Raw genomic sequence first — 14,646 nt, forward strand, 5'->3', positions numbered from 1 at the left:
ACTGTAAGCTGCCTTACATTGACCTAATTACATCCGTGTCAACACTACAGCCTTGCTCCTGCCGATGAAAGTGCCCAACTACACTGACATCATAACTCTACCTCCACGAGAGGCGTAGTGCTTATATCAGTGTAGTTAGGGAGATGCAGTGTCTGTGTAGACACTGGGTTACAACAGCCCATGTCAATTCCACAGCTCTGCTCTCCTGCAGGAGCTCACAGCTGGAGCCACAAAATTGACAAGAAAGGCTGGTAGGCTCCCTACTATGAAACTGAGCCCTGCACTGAGCTCTCAGCTGCACTCCCCACCAGCTGTCAGCTGGGCTCCCAGCTGGAGTATCCACTCCCCCACCTTGAGGTGACCACCTCAGCTGTAAGACTGGTGCTGGGCTCAATTTCACAGCAGAGAGCCTACCAGCCTTTCTTGTCAATTTCACAGCTTCAGCTGTGAGCCCCCTGCCTCAAGCTCAGAGGAGTCAGCCATGAAATTGACAAGAACGGCTGGTAGGCTCCCTACTGTGAACCCTATGCTGGGCTCATAGCTCAGGCTGTCACCCTGACAGCTGTAGCCCGGCTGCCACGTGGGCTCTCAGCCCTCCGTGCCTGCCCACGCCCCCCCCCCCATTCTTAAGTCAATGCAAGCACGCCTAGTGAGGACGCACACCACCGACAGAAGGAGGGGAGTGTGGACATGAAAAACTGCAGTAATTACTGCAGTGGCTATATGTCAACTTAAGTTTGTAGTGTAGACATGCCCTTAGTCCAGTTTCCTTATGCCAGCGCCATTCAAACAACTTCTAAGTGTAACACTGGAGAAAGGTCACTGTTCTATAACCATCTAGTGCCCTTTGTGTGCCCAATTGCATACAGGGGTGAGGAGGGGAGTGCAGTATATGAAATATACCATGGCAGTTTTAACTGCTGTAGGTGGCTTTAAAGCTCTTCAAGGAAATACCTAGATCTGGATACTGACTGCATGGAGCTGAGAGAAGCAGAGTTGTTATGCCTTTCAGACTTCCGCCTCGGATCGATAACATTGGAATAAATGGTTCCAAAGATCACAAGTGTCCCTGGCTCAGATTATTCATCGTTCTGGGGAAAAAAACTGGTGGGTTTATTTAGTGACCATCCCCCGTTCCAGGTAAATTAAAGCTAATTTAGTACTTGAGTATTCAAGTCACAGCCTCTGTCTAGAAGCAGCTCATAAAGGAAATGTTTAGCATTTAGGTCAGCTAACCTCCATGACTGCTTAAAGTCCCAGGTGGTGATGACAGGTCAGTTTGGTGACCTGTGAGAAGTTAGTCTCCAGGTAAAGCTCAACTGACAGTTTTCAGTGTTGCCGACCACCTTGGCAGTTTGTCTCTGATAGAAACAGTGGCTTGATGAGACAGAAGTCCTAGAAGCCAGGTAGACCTACACTGATGAGGCACCTTGGGAGAAGCACCTCCCAGTTGTTAAGGAATTTAACCTCCCAACAACCCTAGGAGGGTTTTTGCTGCCCCTGTGTCTGCTGTGTGGTGAGAGAACATTCAGGGCTGTCAACATGGCACCTCTCTCAGAACTGAATAGTGACTTGGAGAAGTCTGGAAGTAGCAGTAGCTATTCAAGGTGACCCTTACCAAGTAACTGTTTGAGGCAAAACAGACTTTGTCATAACGCAGTCTTCCTCCTGTCCAGAGTGAAAGAGCTCAGTCCTTACAATGGCGGGAGTGGTGAGATGCAGAATTGTATGGAAACGGAGAATGAGGAACTGGACACCAGTGAAGAAGAGTCAAGTCTTCAGCATGACGTATGTTGATAAACTGTAGAGTTAATGGTTTCCCCACACTTTGGTTTGTTATGAAATATACTTCAGAGACCAAATAACCAATGCTAGGTACATACTAAGCTATAAAAAGCTAGTAATGTGCATTTTAAAGCAAAAACTATTGTCTTGATGCAAAATTGAAAAAGCATCTAAATGGGTATATTTGTGCTAAAAAATTGGAAATATAAAAACAAACCATAGATTGTAGTAAATGAAATGGTCTCTCTTACACTATAAATAAATTAAGTTCATCTGTGTATACATCTAGGTTACTAAAAACAAACTTTATCATGCGGGCATCACACAAACAAAAACACCAGAAAATATCAGTGCACAGATTAAAAAAAAAAATCCTTGGGCATCTAAAGGAAAGTGTTTTTACAAATTACAAACTCATCAGCTGCATGCTAGTTGCCCATATAGGGAACTTCAACTATAGAGATGTTCTAAAGACTACTAGCCAAGCCAGGTCTAACCGTTACTAAACTGATTTTGCTTAATATACACCTGTGGTTTTAAATTTCCCATTAATATGACAGGTTTCAGAGTAGCAGCCGTGTTAGTCTGTATCTGGAAAAAGAACAGGAGGACTTGTGGCACCTTAGAGACTAACAAAAACGAAAGCTTATGCTCAAATAAATTTGTTAGTCTCTAAGGTGCCACAAATACTCCTTTCCATTAATATATGGCTAAACTTGGTTATTGTGTAAAAGCAAATCTATCCTTGCAGTATACTTTGTTAATATAATAGCATCTTATCAGGAATGTGCACAAAATCCAATGGATGGGCAAAAATCTATTTTGCAGTCTAGTATCTTTCATACTAAACTTCAAAGTCTAAAATTATTGGTTACATTTCAGAATTATTTAAATTTGTAATATCTATTTAAAGCAGGGGTAATAATAATCCCTCACCACCACTATTTTAAGCATCAGACAGTGAACATAGCCAAGCAGCTAGGAGTAACCTGCTTTCGGAACAGAATTTGGAGAACATAAGAATGGCCATTCAGGGTCAGACCAAAGGTCCATCCAGCCCAGTATCCTGTCCACTGACAGTGGCCAATGCCAGGTGCCCCAGAGGGAGTGAACCTAACCGATAATGATCAAGTGATCTCTCTCCTGCCATCCATCTCCACCCTCTGACAGACAGAGGCTAGGGACATCATTCCTTACCCTCCTGGCTAATATCCATTAATCGACTTAACCTCCATGGATTTATCTAGTTCTCTTTTAAACCCTGTTATAGTCCTAGCCTTCACAATCCCCTCAGGCAAGGAGTTCCACAGGTGGACTGTGCACTGTGTGAAGAACTTCCTCTTATTTGTTTTAAACCTGCTACTCATTAATTTCATTTGGTGGCCTCTAGTTCTTATATTATGGGAACAAGTAAGTAACTTTTCCTTTATTCACTTTCTCCACACCACTCATGATTTTATAGACCTCGATCATATCCCCCCCTTAGTCTCCTCTTTTCCAAGCTGAAAAGTCCTAGCCTCTTTAATCTCTCCTTTGAGACCCGTTCCTAGCCACTAATCATTTTAGTTGCTCTTCTCAGAACCTTTTCTAATGCCAGTATATCTTTTTTGAGATGAGGAGACCACATCTGTATGCAGTATTCAAGATGTGGGCGTACCATGGATTATATAAGGGCAATAAGATATTCTCCGTCTTATTCTCTATCCCTTTTTTAATGATTCCTAACATCCTGTTTGCTTTTTTGAGTGCCGCTGCGCACTGCATGGACATCTTCAGAGACCTATCACCGGATGATGCCAAGATCTTTTTCCTGATTAGTTGTAGCTAAATTAGCCCCCATCATATTGTATGTTTAGTTGGGGTTACTTTTTCCAATGTGCATTACTTTACATTTATCCACATTAAATTTAATTTGCTATTATATTGCCCATTCACTTAGTTTTGTGAGAGGCTCAAAGAACAATTTCTCTGTACTTATCGGGGATTTGTTTCTTCCCATGAACACTAGCTTTCCAAGGAGGAGGAAGAGGAGTTGTCTCCCCATATGTCCAGTTTCCGTGAAGCCATGACTCAGATTAGTGAGCTGGAGGAGAAGGCTGTAGAAGAACTTAAAGAAATGAGACAGGTATGTTTGAAGATTCAGGTGAGCCCAAGTTGTCTTCTGCATATTGATCTCAACTTGCCATATTTGAGTAAACTAATTGGGTGTTCTCGGAATTGTGATTGGAATGCACATGGTATTAACTGTTAAAGAATGTTCCTTTTGCTCATTAGTGACTTATTCTAGCTCTTTCTTTTCCAGCTTCTCAAGGTAAACTGGCTTGTGGTAATGCCTAGCCACTACCAGTTACAACCTTCAGATGGTTGGTGCTGGCATTGACAATGGACTGTCTTCAGACAATCTAATCTGCTTAACAGAAGCATAGGATGTGCCATGAAAACATTCCAAACTTGCACAAAGCCAGTTCCTAATCAATGTCACTTTTCTAAATCTAGAAGATGACTGAACTCAATGACCTGTTGGAAATGACAGAGCAACCAGACTATGATCTGGAGACATTTGTGAACAGAGCCAGATGCTTCATAAAGGAAGGATCAAGAAATTTCATCAGCATGGGAGGTAAGCTGGGACTACTTCAGAGCTTGCTGTCAATGCATACCTTCGAAGCCCTGTTAGTGGGAATTCCCGTGTGGGCTGAAAAGGCCACTGCCCCTTGTAAAATATTCTGGGATCATTCTGGATGCAACTCATCCTCTTTGATTGCCTCTTGTGGTGGGGACAGAGCTGAGGTGATTTGTCTAAGCAAATATGTCCTATTGCCTATTCTTTCCTAAGCAATATTCTGGCTGGCGTCATCCACTCACTAGCCAGTTAGCACAGAAAAATCCTTTCCAAGGGTACAGTGTAATTCAGTGAGCTACAATACCCAGCAAAGCCTAGCCAAGGATGCTGACAGTATCCTAGTTTGTGTCTAGTACATGATCATATGTTTTCCCTTGTCTGAGGGACCAGTGACTGTTTCAAGGTTTAGGAATGTATGCTGTATACCCCTGGAAAGCTTGGGATCTCTGCCTTCCATTGATGTATACCAATTATTTTGGTCACTCCCAGGAGAAGGAACATCAGTTTAGAATGGGTCTTAAGTCTAAGTTGTAACAGTTGCTGACATGCAGGTTCTAAACATGGCTTGTGGCTATCTACCACAAGGCAATATTTGTAGCCATTGCAGCGAATCATGTCTTGCCAGCACCCAGGTCTGGTGTGCACGCTTTTTTTCCCTTTTTTAAAATCCAGGCCATAACACTTGCTGTAGGGACTCCCTTCCCCCCTACTATGCACATATAACCCAGCTTGCTGGCCCTTCTTCCCAGACCTGTGCAGAATGAATTGCCTTGTATGTTTCTGATACTGTTCTGTACATGTTCGCTAGGTGCCATCTCAGCTACCTTGATTTTTCCCAGAATGCAATAGTAGCAACAGTGACACAGGCAGCATAATGTGAATGTTCACGGTTGGCTGGTTGACACGCTATGATGTTGAGGAACTATTTACATTTCAGCTGTGTTTATACCCAGGTCAGATGAATGTCAGACTGGCTAAACAGTATTTGGAATACTCTTGTCTTTTTCCCCCACTTTGATATCAAGTTGGCTTTAATGGTCCCTATTTGGAAGTACTGGGGCTACACCAAACCCTGAATGCCTCCTGCAGGGCGGCCGCACTCTTCCAAAGGACAGGAAGCATTAATCTGTCCAGGAGCACATGGGAATACTAGCTGCTAAAAACATGAGGGACTTTGAAGAGAAATGTTTGGGGAGCAAGGTGGTTTCTGTACATAAATATCCTCCCCTCAGAGGCTCCACATCCTAGCTGCAGCCCTGTGATGTAGGGCAGGATCCTGTGAGTCGGCAAGTGGAGCTGATGATTTGGAAGAGGATGACCTACAGCAGCTGATAGTAACTGCCCTTAGTCTAGCCTCCTCCAGACCCTGGCGAGGCCAGTGAGGCATGGCGTTCTGGGGGCTGCTTTGTGTGGCACAGGTAGAGGAAGTAATGTCAATTGCAGCTGGGAGATGAAGCTGCTGATGGACTGGGATCAGGAGCAGAGTGAAGGAGCTTTCTTGGGCCAGGCAGGGAGCCAGAGCAGGAGCTGAGGGAGTATGACATTTCACAGTGCAATCCAGATCAGTGAGGGCTGTGTCACCACTTGCCCTGCAACTTGGGGTGCCTCACAATGCCTTGCTGCTGTAGCTCCCACCTGGGCTCCTGCAGGTCACACCCGGAGTGTCTGTGTGAAGCCACACCCCGATCCAGCAGCCTGTCACAAACACCAGCCACACTCTGGCTTCCTCCAGCCTTGGTTACTATTTGCAGGGTGATCCCAACACACTCCTAGTCCCAGATTTCCTGCCAGAAATGTCTGCACTGTACAGTCCTCTCCTTAACAGTGCAGATATACTAGGTCCATTGCCCTCTGCAGGGATCAATACACAACAGCTTGCCACCTTAAATGGCATTACCTCAATGAGTCACTACACTAGATTAATTTTGATTAAAGAACAAAACAAGTTTATTTAACTGCAAAAAGACCGAGTACAAGTAACAAGACAAAAGTTAGAAACGGTAACAAGAAAAATAAACAGAATGCTTTCTAAACCTGGTTCAAGGTGAAGTTCTTGCTACGTTTTCAGTGCTTTGCTGACAAAACTCTCAGACCAGGGTCTGCTCCCGAAGTCCATAGGCTGTTTCTTTTGTCATCTTAAGTGAAAGAGAAAGGCAGAGTATTTTTGCCCTTATTTTAATAGTTCAGTCACCCTTTGAACAACAATTTCCTGAGACCCCCCTATTTAAATTTCTTGCCAGCTGAGAGCAAGGAGACATGGAGTCTGGTGGAGGAAGGAGGCTTCCTGCTGTTTCTTTTCACCTGTGTATGTTGAAATGCAGATTTTCTTTATATCCCCCTCTTCCCCCCCATAATGTCTGAGGACTCTGTTTATTGCTTATATGCAAACTGAGGTAAACACACACCCCTTTGTTTGACAGGCCTGTTTGACCAGTTCTACCTAATTGAGCCTGAGAGTTTGAACGTGTGCCCGTAACATTACACATAGTGTTGGGATGTACATTTCATCACGATATCATTGACCAGGGAGTTATTAGTTTTCAAACGATACCACACAAGGCATATTTACAAACGTGTGTGTATGTGTGGGAGAGAGGGTGAATACAGGGGTGCGTTTCCTTGCAGGCAGGGATAGGACAGGAGTGAGGTACTCAGGCTCTCATCCACCACCCAAGTTCCTGCTGTATTCTTACTTCCCCACCTCCTCCCTGCTCAGCTCCTTGCTCTTCCTGCCCCCTTCAACCGCCGGGCCCAGAGACTGGTATCTGGGTTTTGTGAACAAATGTGAAATTGAAACTGTCTCAAACGCTGAAGTCACCATGTGTCCAAGTCAATCTGCCACCTAACTCCCAAACTTCATTGCAGATGTCGTGGAGTCCCTGGCTCTTGCCATGCAGCTGGAGGAGCAGGCCAGCAAGCAGATGAATAAGAGGCGGCCTCAGTAAATATACCAAAACCTGATTCACAAATACCATTTTTCTCTTCTCTGTGTGTGTCTATCACGTCAGTGGTTTCTATGTTAACTCTGCCTATTTTAAATGTGATACAATAAAGTATACTTAAGTCAGTCCTACCTGAAGACAAGAGGTCAGAATAGCAGCCTTTGACCATGCAGGCCCCATGTTGGGACTTGGTAGTAATTGTTCTAGAAATGCCCTCTTGGCAGTGACGGAGGGGAAACTTGTAGTTCTTCCTGTCATTAGATGCCTCTTCCCCTCATTTACTGACAGAATTATCTGCTCTGATGTAACTAGATAAACTCATGTATTCTAGTGTACATAAACTTTTTTGCTTCTAGATATATTGTGAAATGGTGAAAACCTGCAACTCTAGCTGCTTTACAAAGGAAATGGACTAAACTTAATTGTAAAAAGAATAAAATAAAGTCAGTATTTTTTTAAGACTTTGGCTGGTAGATAAATATTCCTGGATTTATTAACTTCTGACTTGTAGAAAATTTCTTGTCAACTGTCAGTTATTTAAGAAATTCTCTGAAGACCTTCCCCCCCCAGAGCAGACTGGCCTTTATGGCAGAGACTGGCTTTTGGGACTGGTTGGTCATTAAAATCTTTTGAAGTTTGTAATGTTTGTATTTAAGTAAAAAATCAATTAAAGTATCTTGTCTCTTGGTTTTTGGAAGGGGAACAGGGGAAAAGTCTTCAGACTAGTGAATCTCCTAAGCAATAGGTGGCAACAGCCTAGAGTGCCTCAAATCCACTTTATAGCAAAAACTGTAAGTACATCAGAAGCAGGCACTGCTAAACAACCAAAGGGGCCACTGGCTGATTGAGATGCTAAAGCAGCACTCGAGGACGATAAGGCCATTGCGGAGAAACTAAATTAATTCTTTGCATGGGTCTTCATGGCAGAGGATGTGAGGGAAATTCCCAAACTTGAGCCATTCTTGTCAGGTGACAGATCTGAAGAACTGTCGCAGATTGAGGTGTCCTTAGAGGAGGTTTTGGAACAAATTGATACACTCAACAGTAATAAGACACCAGGACCAGATGGTATCATCCAAGAGTTCTGAAGGAACTCAAATGTGAAACTGCAGAACTACTAATGTAACCTATCATTTAAATCTGCTTCAGTACCCAGTGACAGGAGGATAGCTAACGACACCAATTTTTAAAAAGGGCTTCAGAGATGATCCTGGCAATTACAGCCTGGTAAGCCTGACTTCAGTACCGGGCAAACTGTTTGAAACTTCAGTAAAAGACAAAATTGTCAGACAGATGGATGCACATAATTTGTTGGGGAAGAGTCAACATGGTTTTTGTAAAGGGAAATCATGCCTCACCAATCTACTGGAATTCTTTGAGGGGGTCAACAAGCATGTGGACAAGGGGGATCCCGTGGATGAAATACACTTAGATTTTCAGAAAGCCTTTGATAAAGCCCCTCACCAAAGGCTCTTAAGCAAAGTAAGCTGTCACGGGATAAGACAGAAGATTCTCTCCTGGATTGATAACTGGCTAAAAGATTGGAAACAAAGGGTAGAAATAAATGGTCCATTTTCAGAATGGAGAGAAGTAAATAGTGGTGTCCCCCAGGGGCCCAGTCCCATTCAACATATTCATAAACTATCTGGAAAAAGGGGTAAACAGTGAGATGGTGAAACTTGCAGATGATACAAAACTACTCAAGATAGTTAAGTCCCAGGCAGACTGCAAATAGCTACAAAAGGATCTCTCAAAACTGGCAACTGTCTTAAACTCAGCAAAAAAGACATACATTTCAAAAGAAACTGGAAAACAATTTGACACTGATCCTGGGCAGGTGGCCTGGGGGGCAGGGACACTGGGCAAGGGGCTGCTTGGCTCCACGCCCAGGGCAGGTGGAGGGTCCTCCACGGCTCCCCACAGCTGCTCACCCAGCTTACTGTGGTCAGGCTGTATCTCCAAGCCACCCCCGCCGGGTTGGGGAGAGCCATGCTGGGAGCTACGGCGGACCCTCCACCTGCGCTGGGTGGGGGGCCCAAGCAGCCCCTGGCCTAGTGTCCCTGTCCCCCAGTTACCCTGCCCAGGGCAGGTGGAGGATCCATGCTGCGGTTCCTCACAGCTGCCTGCCCAGCTCTTACTATCAGAGCCCTGCGTGGATACAAAATTTGTATCTGCATCCACGCTGCTATCTGCAGAAATGGTCCACGGATGTAAAGCAGATACCTGCAGATTTGCAGGGCTCTAGAGAGGGGCACGGCCCAGGAGGAAGCGAGGGGGGTGGGAGGCAGAGGGTGTGGAAGAGGGAAGAGAGGCGGGGCAGAGGAGCTGACCTCATTCTGTTTGATGTTTTCATTCTGTGCTTCCTTCCTCTGAAAGAACAAAGGAGAACCATGAATCGCAGAGGGGCAGTGGTGCCAAGGAGCGCTGGCTGCCGTGGTGTTAATGCTAGGCAGGTTTGTGGGGGGAACTCTCCAGCATCCAGACTTACGAGGGACAACAGCACCTCAGCTCCTTGCAGGAGACCTGGGATTCACCCCCTGCTCTGGCCTCTTGCTCTCTGGGCTGCCCCCCAAACCCATCTGAAGCTCTGTTCTCCTCTCCCTTACACTAGGGTATCCCCACTGACTTAGAAGGGCTGACTCTTGATTTACACTTGTGTACGCGAGAGACGAATTGGGCCCTGGTATCTCAGAGTCTCTGAGTCAGCCTTTTCATGACCCCTACACACCTTCCATGTGCGGCATCCTTTCTGGGCTTGATAAACTTCCTGGGATGTTCACTTTATTTGATGCCAGAATATCAACCTGTACTGCATCCATGTTCATGTACAAGGTCTTGGCATCTCTCTAGGAGAACCAGCAAAAAAGGAAGGAGGTTAGCAGCTTACAGGGACTTGGAGTCATCAAGGGCACGAGAAGGGCTAGCTAGAGAAGGAGGAAGGTTCCTGACAAGCCCCCTCAACTGGACAGTCCTGGAAATGACAAGTCAGTGGGAGTCCTGGCAAAGTTTTCTTTTGCTGGTCTCCACCCATCATTGCACTGAGCATAGCCTGGGGGCTGGTTGCTGTGACTGATTCCTGAGCAGAGAAACCAAGCTTTAAAATGTTCTCAGCGAAAGGACTGGGAGCGTGTGTTGGATAGTCTTAGCACTCCCTGGTAAATGACTCCTGCTCTTAATGTTCCCTCTAATTTTTACATCCCTGTGAGGAATGAATTTTGTTATGTGCACCAATATGGAGGTGATGTGTGGTGGGGGTGGGGCTGAGGGGTTTGGAGTGTGGGAGGGGGCTCAGGGCTGGGGCAGAGGGTGGAGTTGCAGGGGAGTGAGGGCTCTGGCTGGGGGTGCGAGCTCTGGGGTGGGGCCAGGCATGAGGGGTTTGGGGTGTGGGGTGCCATGGGCCTGCGGGCAGGGAGAGAGGACTCCCCCTAGCCCTCTTGCCGCAGCAGCCCGGGCCTGGGGGAGCGGTGTCTCTCCCCAACCACGGCAGCTCCGTGGCCGGGGTGCCTCTCCCCCCTATGCATCTGTGTGGCCACAGCTTAGAGGGAACTTAGCTCTCCACTGCTGCAAGGCAGAGGCTGTCCACATTACAACAGCTTAAGGGCTAATTCCCTGGTGAGCGGTTGGCTGTCAGGGCAGACCCACTAATCAGGATGTAACCTGTGCTGCAGGGGAGACACCATGATCAGGAAGGTGGTTTTCCCAGGGCAAGGTTCATCCATTGCACTGCGGGTGTGCTGACCCCTGCGATTTCCGCAAATGCGGGAAACTCAACTGCATAATTTGTGGTAGTGGGGGACTGCGTTCGCACTCTCCCCTGGCACTCGGTCAAGCAAAGGAAGACGAAGCTCAACAGCCATGCATGAGAGGTACATAGCAGTCCCAGACTCTCTTCCCTCCATACCCTCCTGAGGATGGGCCTGGGCTTTGAGCACTGTGCAATCAAACTTACAGAGCCAGACGCCCAGCTGGGGTAAGTCGGCACGGCCCTATTGAAGTAAACGGAACCAGCTGTCTCTCCTTATGCCAGCTGAGTTTGCCATCTAACGCTTCCCCTAAAAGGGAACTGGGAAAGTCTTATTAGGCCCCATTGAGTCCAGCACGGCCCAGGAATGTTGCCTGCAGGACATTTCCTATGGCTTTGTCCTGCTCAGGTTTAAAGGGTCCATGTGCAAGGGCTTCCATTGATTTACATGGTGTTCAGTCCTGAGGTACCTCCAGGCAGGAGAGCTCAGATTCAGACAGGGGCTCATGCCTATCTCCTCATTCTGGGACACTGCTAGCCCTGCATGTCTCACCACTTTTCCAACATCACCACGCAAATCTGAGTCCAGACATGTCCCTCAGTGTTACTCCATTTACACTAAAGACGGGCCCCAAGTCAGAAAAGAACCAGCAGCTCGCCCCAGACTTCAGAGCTCAGGCCCTGCTCTGATTTGCACCAATTGTTCTACCTCATTAGTACAGGGGGATAGTGCAAGTGTACATTGATATTCACGGCATGGAGTGAAGTCTTTGGGGGTGTTGGGCCTAAACCAAATAAATTCATTTAACTGAGGACATTGTGATCTGACCCCAGTGGTTTCCGGAGTCTGATCAGGAACTGGAGCTGCACTGCGGTTTTAGAGGGATGAAACCCAGTCTCCATTATCCCTGTAAAATGGACCCAGGTTCCATACCAGTAACAAGCCCTGGCAGTTAGAGAAGCCCATTTACCATAAAAAGCTGGAACAGTCTCTCTCCTGTTGCCTTCCTCACATGTTCCTCCACAATGGGAAATGTCCGGACAAAATACTGCAACAAAACACTCCCAATAAGTGCAAAAGGAGGGGTGGGGGTGGTGTCTGGCTCCATTGAAAAGCAGCACCCGCACAGGATGTTAAAGTGCTCCAGTTCAGTGCTCCTTCCCACCTGGGATTTATCCTTCCGTTGCTCCCATTCTGCTGTTCACTTTGAGCGCCCACGCTGCTGGAGGCTAGGGTTAAACAGGTGGGGAAGGGTTGGTACTCCACCCAAGCCCAACCATATTGCTAGAGCAGCTGGGTATTTCAGCTACTGCGATCGGCAGGGGTATAGTTAACCGTTGCACCACTGGGCTTTAGAGCCGGCGTCCCCTGTGGGCCGGAATGGAGGACCCTAACGCTGGATTTCTCTAGGTTGCAGGCTTTGGGTTGGGTTTGAAGCATGGCCTTTATGTTGAATTTCCTGATTTTGTATTATTCAAAACTGCAACCCATTCCATGACAGTTTCTTCTCATTTATTTACTGCCCTTAACTCCACCTCAGTGAAGGTTTTCTGCCTGGGAATCATGATTGTTAAGCAGAAGGAGAAGTGGGGTTGGGAAGGGACAAGCTCGTCCTCAAGCACTAACAGCAGAGGAGACACAGAAACTGTGGGTACGTTGCTGTATCATCAATGCCCTTTTTCTCCAGCTTTGCCCCAGTGTGAATGATCCCCTTTATCTGAGTAACTCCCACTGCTCAGGAGCTTAGGGGGAGGAATCCACATTAAAATTCCCATTGCCCCACACAGAGATACTCACCTCTAGAGCGATGCTGGCCTGTCTCTGGCAGGTGGTATGATTCTCATTCCCCATAGCACACATAAGGCCGTGCACCACTCTCAGCTGGATCATCTCTTCGGCCAGTTTGGTGGAGTCCTTGGCTAGAATGCTGCAAGGAAATCAGCACAGTCAGGCTCCAAGGCTCTTTCGCATGAGAGAAGAATCCGTCAAGAACAGGAGCTTTCTGGGAATGAAATGAAAGAGCCACAGCTAGCAATTTGGAGGGACAGATTCTAGTCCTGTTGCCTTAGGTGTGGTGCTGATCCAAGTGCAAAGTGATGCCTCCATCTTTCCACGGTCACTCACAAATGACTAACACCAATGAACAAGGACGCATGCTATTCTTAAACTGAAGAGGAAGCCCATGGTTACATGTGAACAATTTAATATCTATGTTAGGAGATCTACATTTCTTTTAATGATTGACAATAAAAACACCTGATTTACATATTAAATCCTAGCAAATCCACCACGTTACCCCATAGAATCCAGGGTGGAAGAGTAAATTATATTATTTTATTATTGAGCACATCACTGGAGAAAGCAACATGGCCGGTGTTTTGCATCATCTTCTGCTTTTCAAGGAAGAAATTTGGCATAGGACCATCTTGTGGACTTTGCAGATATCGAACAGGAAGTGAGCTACAGAGAAGCGTGGAGACAGCCAGAGTTTAGGGATTCACTGAGTCAGACACTGAATTTGATTTCATGCACTCTGCTGTTGATGTAAAATTGTTAAGTAGACGCATTTCACTACAAGAGACTCTCTGCTTCCTTGAGAACACAACAGGCTCTGTACTGTTACGTAGCATGGTTTGGTCCAGCTATGTGGCAAGGTGCTAACACTGTCCCTCTCTATGCTGGCCTGGAAACAGAGGGAACATTCTGACTCTGTATTAATGGCCAGAGTAAAGGTTGATATTATATTTCTTCACCTATAATAAAAGCTTTGAATAATTTCAGGTGGTGTTAGTAACAGGGGAGTATCTGGATTTTGGTACCCAAGCAGAAGTGCTTCTCTCTAAGCTCCTGAGCACTTTTGTGAATGGATGAAAGCCCCCGAAGTCTATATAGAGGAGTTACAGAGCCACAGGGATATACTCAGACAGCAATGTCAGAGGGCTAAAGATTCCCTATGAAGAATAACGACTGGCCTTTTCTCTATAAAGGAAGCAGCTTCTCTAAATCCTGTATAAATCTCCCTTTGTATTTTGCTCTGAATTTTCTTACCCGATAGCTTTTGCTGCAGCGGCTTGCTGTATATACACCGACAAGGGCTCAGGAAGATGGAGTGTGGCTGGGTCTGAATGGGGGAACATTAGACAGGATGAAAACTACGGCTAGAGCCATACTTCTGCCATAAAGCTTTAGTAATAACCTGGGGAATTAGACCAGTAGTACCTGAAGAAAAGAGGATTTGTGAGATTAGAGCAACATCCCTAAGGGAATCTACCTACAAATGTACTGTAGCTCAGGGCTTCACAATGAGCTCTCACTGCTCAGCGACTGTGCCAGGCTAATGCAGCGACTCAAACATTCTGGGACATTACAGTCTGTTTCATTGAGACAGGATGTGGGTCAGAAACCAAGGTTTCCCCGACTCTTGAAAAGGTGTCCTGGGATCTTTAATTTCCTCTGGCCACATGCAGAAGGGAATTGAGTTTAAGATCTCCTCTGAAAGACAGCGCCGCATCCCCTGCTCTCCATTAATTTGGCTGCATTAACTGAACAAATC

General features: G+C 46.2%; 2 protein-coding genes and 1 non-coding gene across 14 annotated transcripts in view; 2 read left to right on the forward strand and 1 right to left on the reverse strand.

The window, feature by feature from the left end:
* KIF2C (kinesin family member 2C) overlaps window positions 1-8,025 on the forward strand; it is a 54,243-nt gene extending 46,218 nt beyond the window's left edge. For 2 of the 3 annotated variants that reach the window (XM_048861345.2, XM_048861346.2), the window contains 4 exons: window positions 1,677-1,788; window positions 3,794-3,910; window positions 4,282-4,405; window positions 7,274-8,025. In XM_048861345.2, the coding sequence (XP_048717302.2) occupies window positions 1,677-1,788; window positions 3,794-3,910; window positions 4,282-4,405; window positions 7,274-7,353 (433 nt within the window). In that variant the 3' untranslated portion in view covers window positions 7,354-8,025. The remainder of the gene's footprint in view (window positions 1-1,676; window positions 1,789-3,793; window positions 3,911-4,281; window positions 4,406-7,273) is intronic. The other variant, XM_075131888.1, reaches the window with a different exon arrangement.
* ARMH1 (armadillo like helical domain containing 1) overlaps window positions 6,328-14,646 on the reverse strand; it is a 29,974-nt gene continuing 21,655 nt past the window's right edge. For 4 of the 10 annotated variants that reach the window (XM_048861347.2, XM_048861350.2, XM_075131889.1 and 1 more), the window contains exons 8-12: window positions 14,142-14,214; window positions 12,891-13,020; window positions 12,064-12,141; window positions 10,079-10,196; window positions 6,328-6,543 (exon numbers count right to left, since the gene is read on the reverse strand). In XM_048861347.2, the coding sequence (XP_048717304.1) occupies window positions 6,473-6,543; window positions 10,079-10,196; window positions 12,064-12,141; window positions 12,891-13,020; window positions 14,142-14,214 (470 nt within the window). In that variant the 3' untranslated portion in view covers window positions 6,328-6,472. Of the gene's footprint in view, window positions 6,544-9,680; window positions 9,720-10,078; window positions 10,197-12,063; window positions 12,142-12,214; window positions 12,323-12,890; window positions 13,021-13,056; window positions 13,554-14,141; window positions 14,215-14,646 lie in introns of those variants that run through there. The other 6 variants (XM_048861348.2, XM_048861349.2, XM_075131890.1 and 3 more) reach the window with 6 other exon arrangements.
* On the forward strand, window positions 11,004-11,167 carry LOC125642002 (U1 spliceosomal RNA). The gene has a single exon (XR_007358215.2). It is a non-coding gene; the product is annotated as a U1 spliceosomal RNA (small nuclear RNA).

Source organism: Caretta caretta, chromosome 8 (genome assembly GCF_965140235.1).
Source record: "Caretta caretta isolate rCarCar2 chromosome 8, rCarCar1.hap1, whole genome shotgun sequence".
NCBI lineage: Eukaryota > Metazoa > Chordata > Testudines > Cheloniidae > Caretta > Caretta caretta.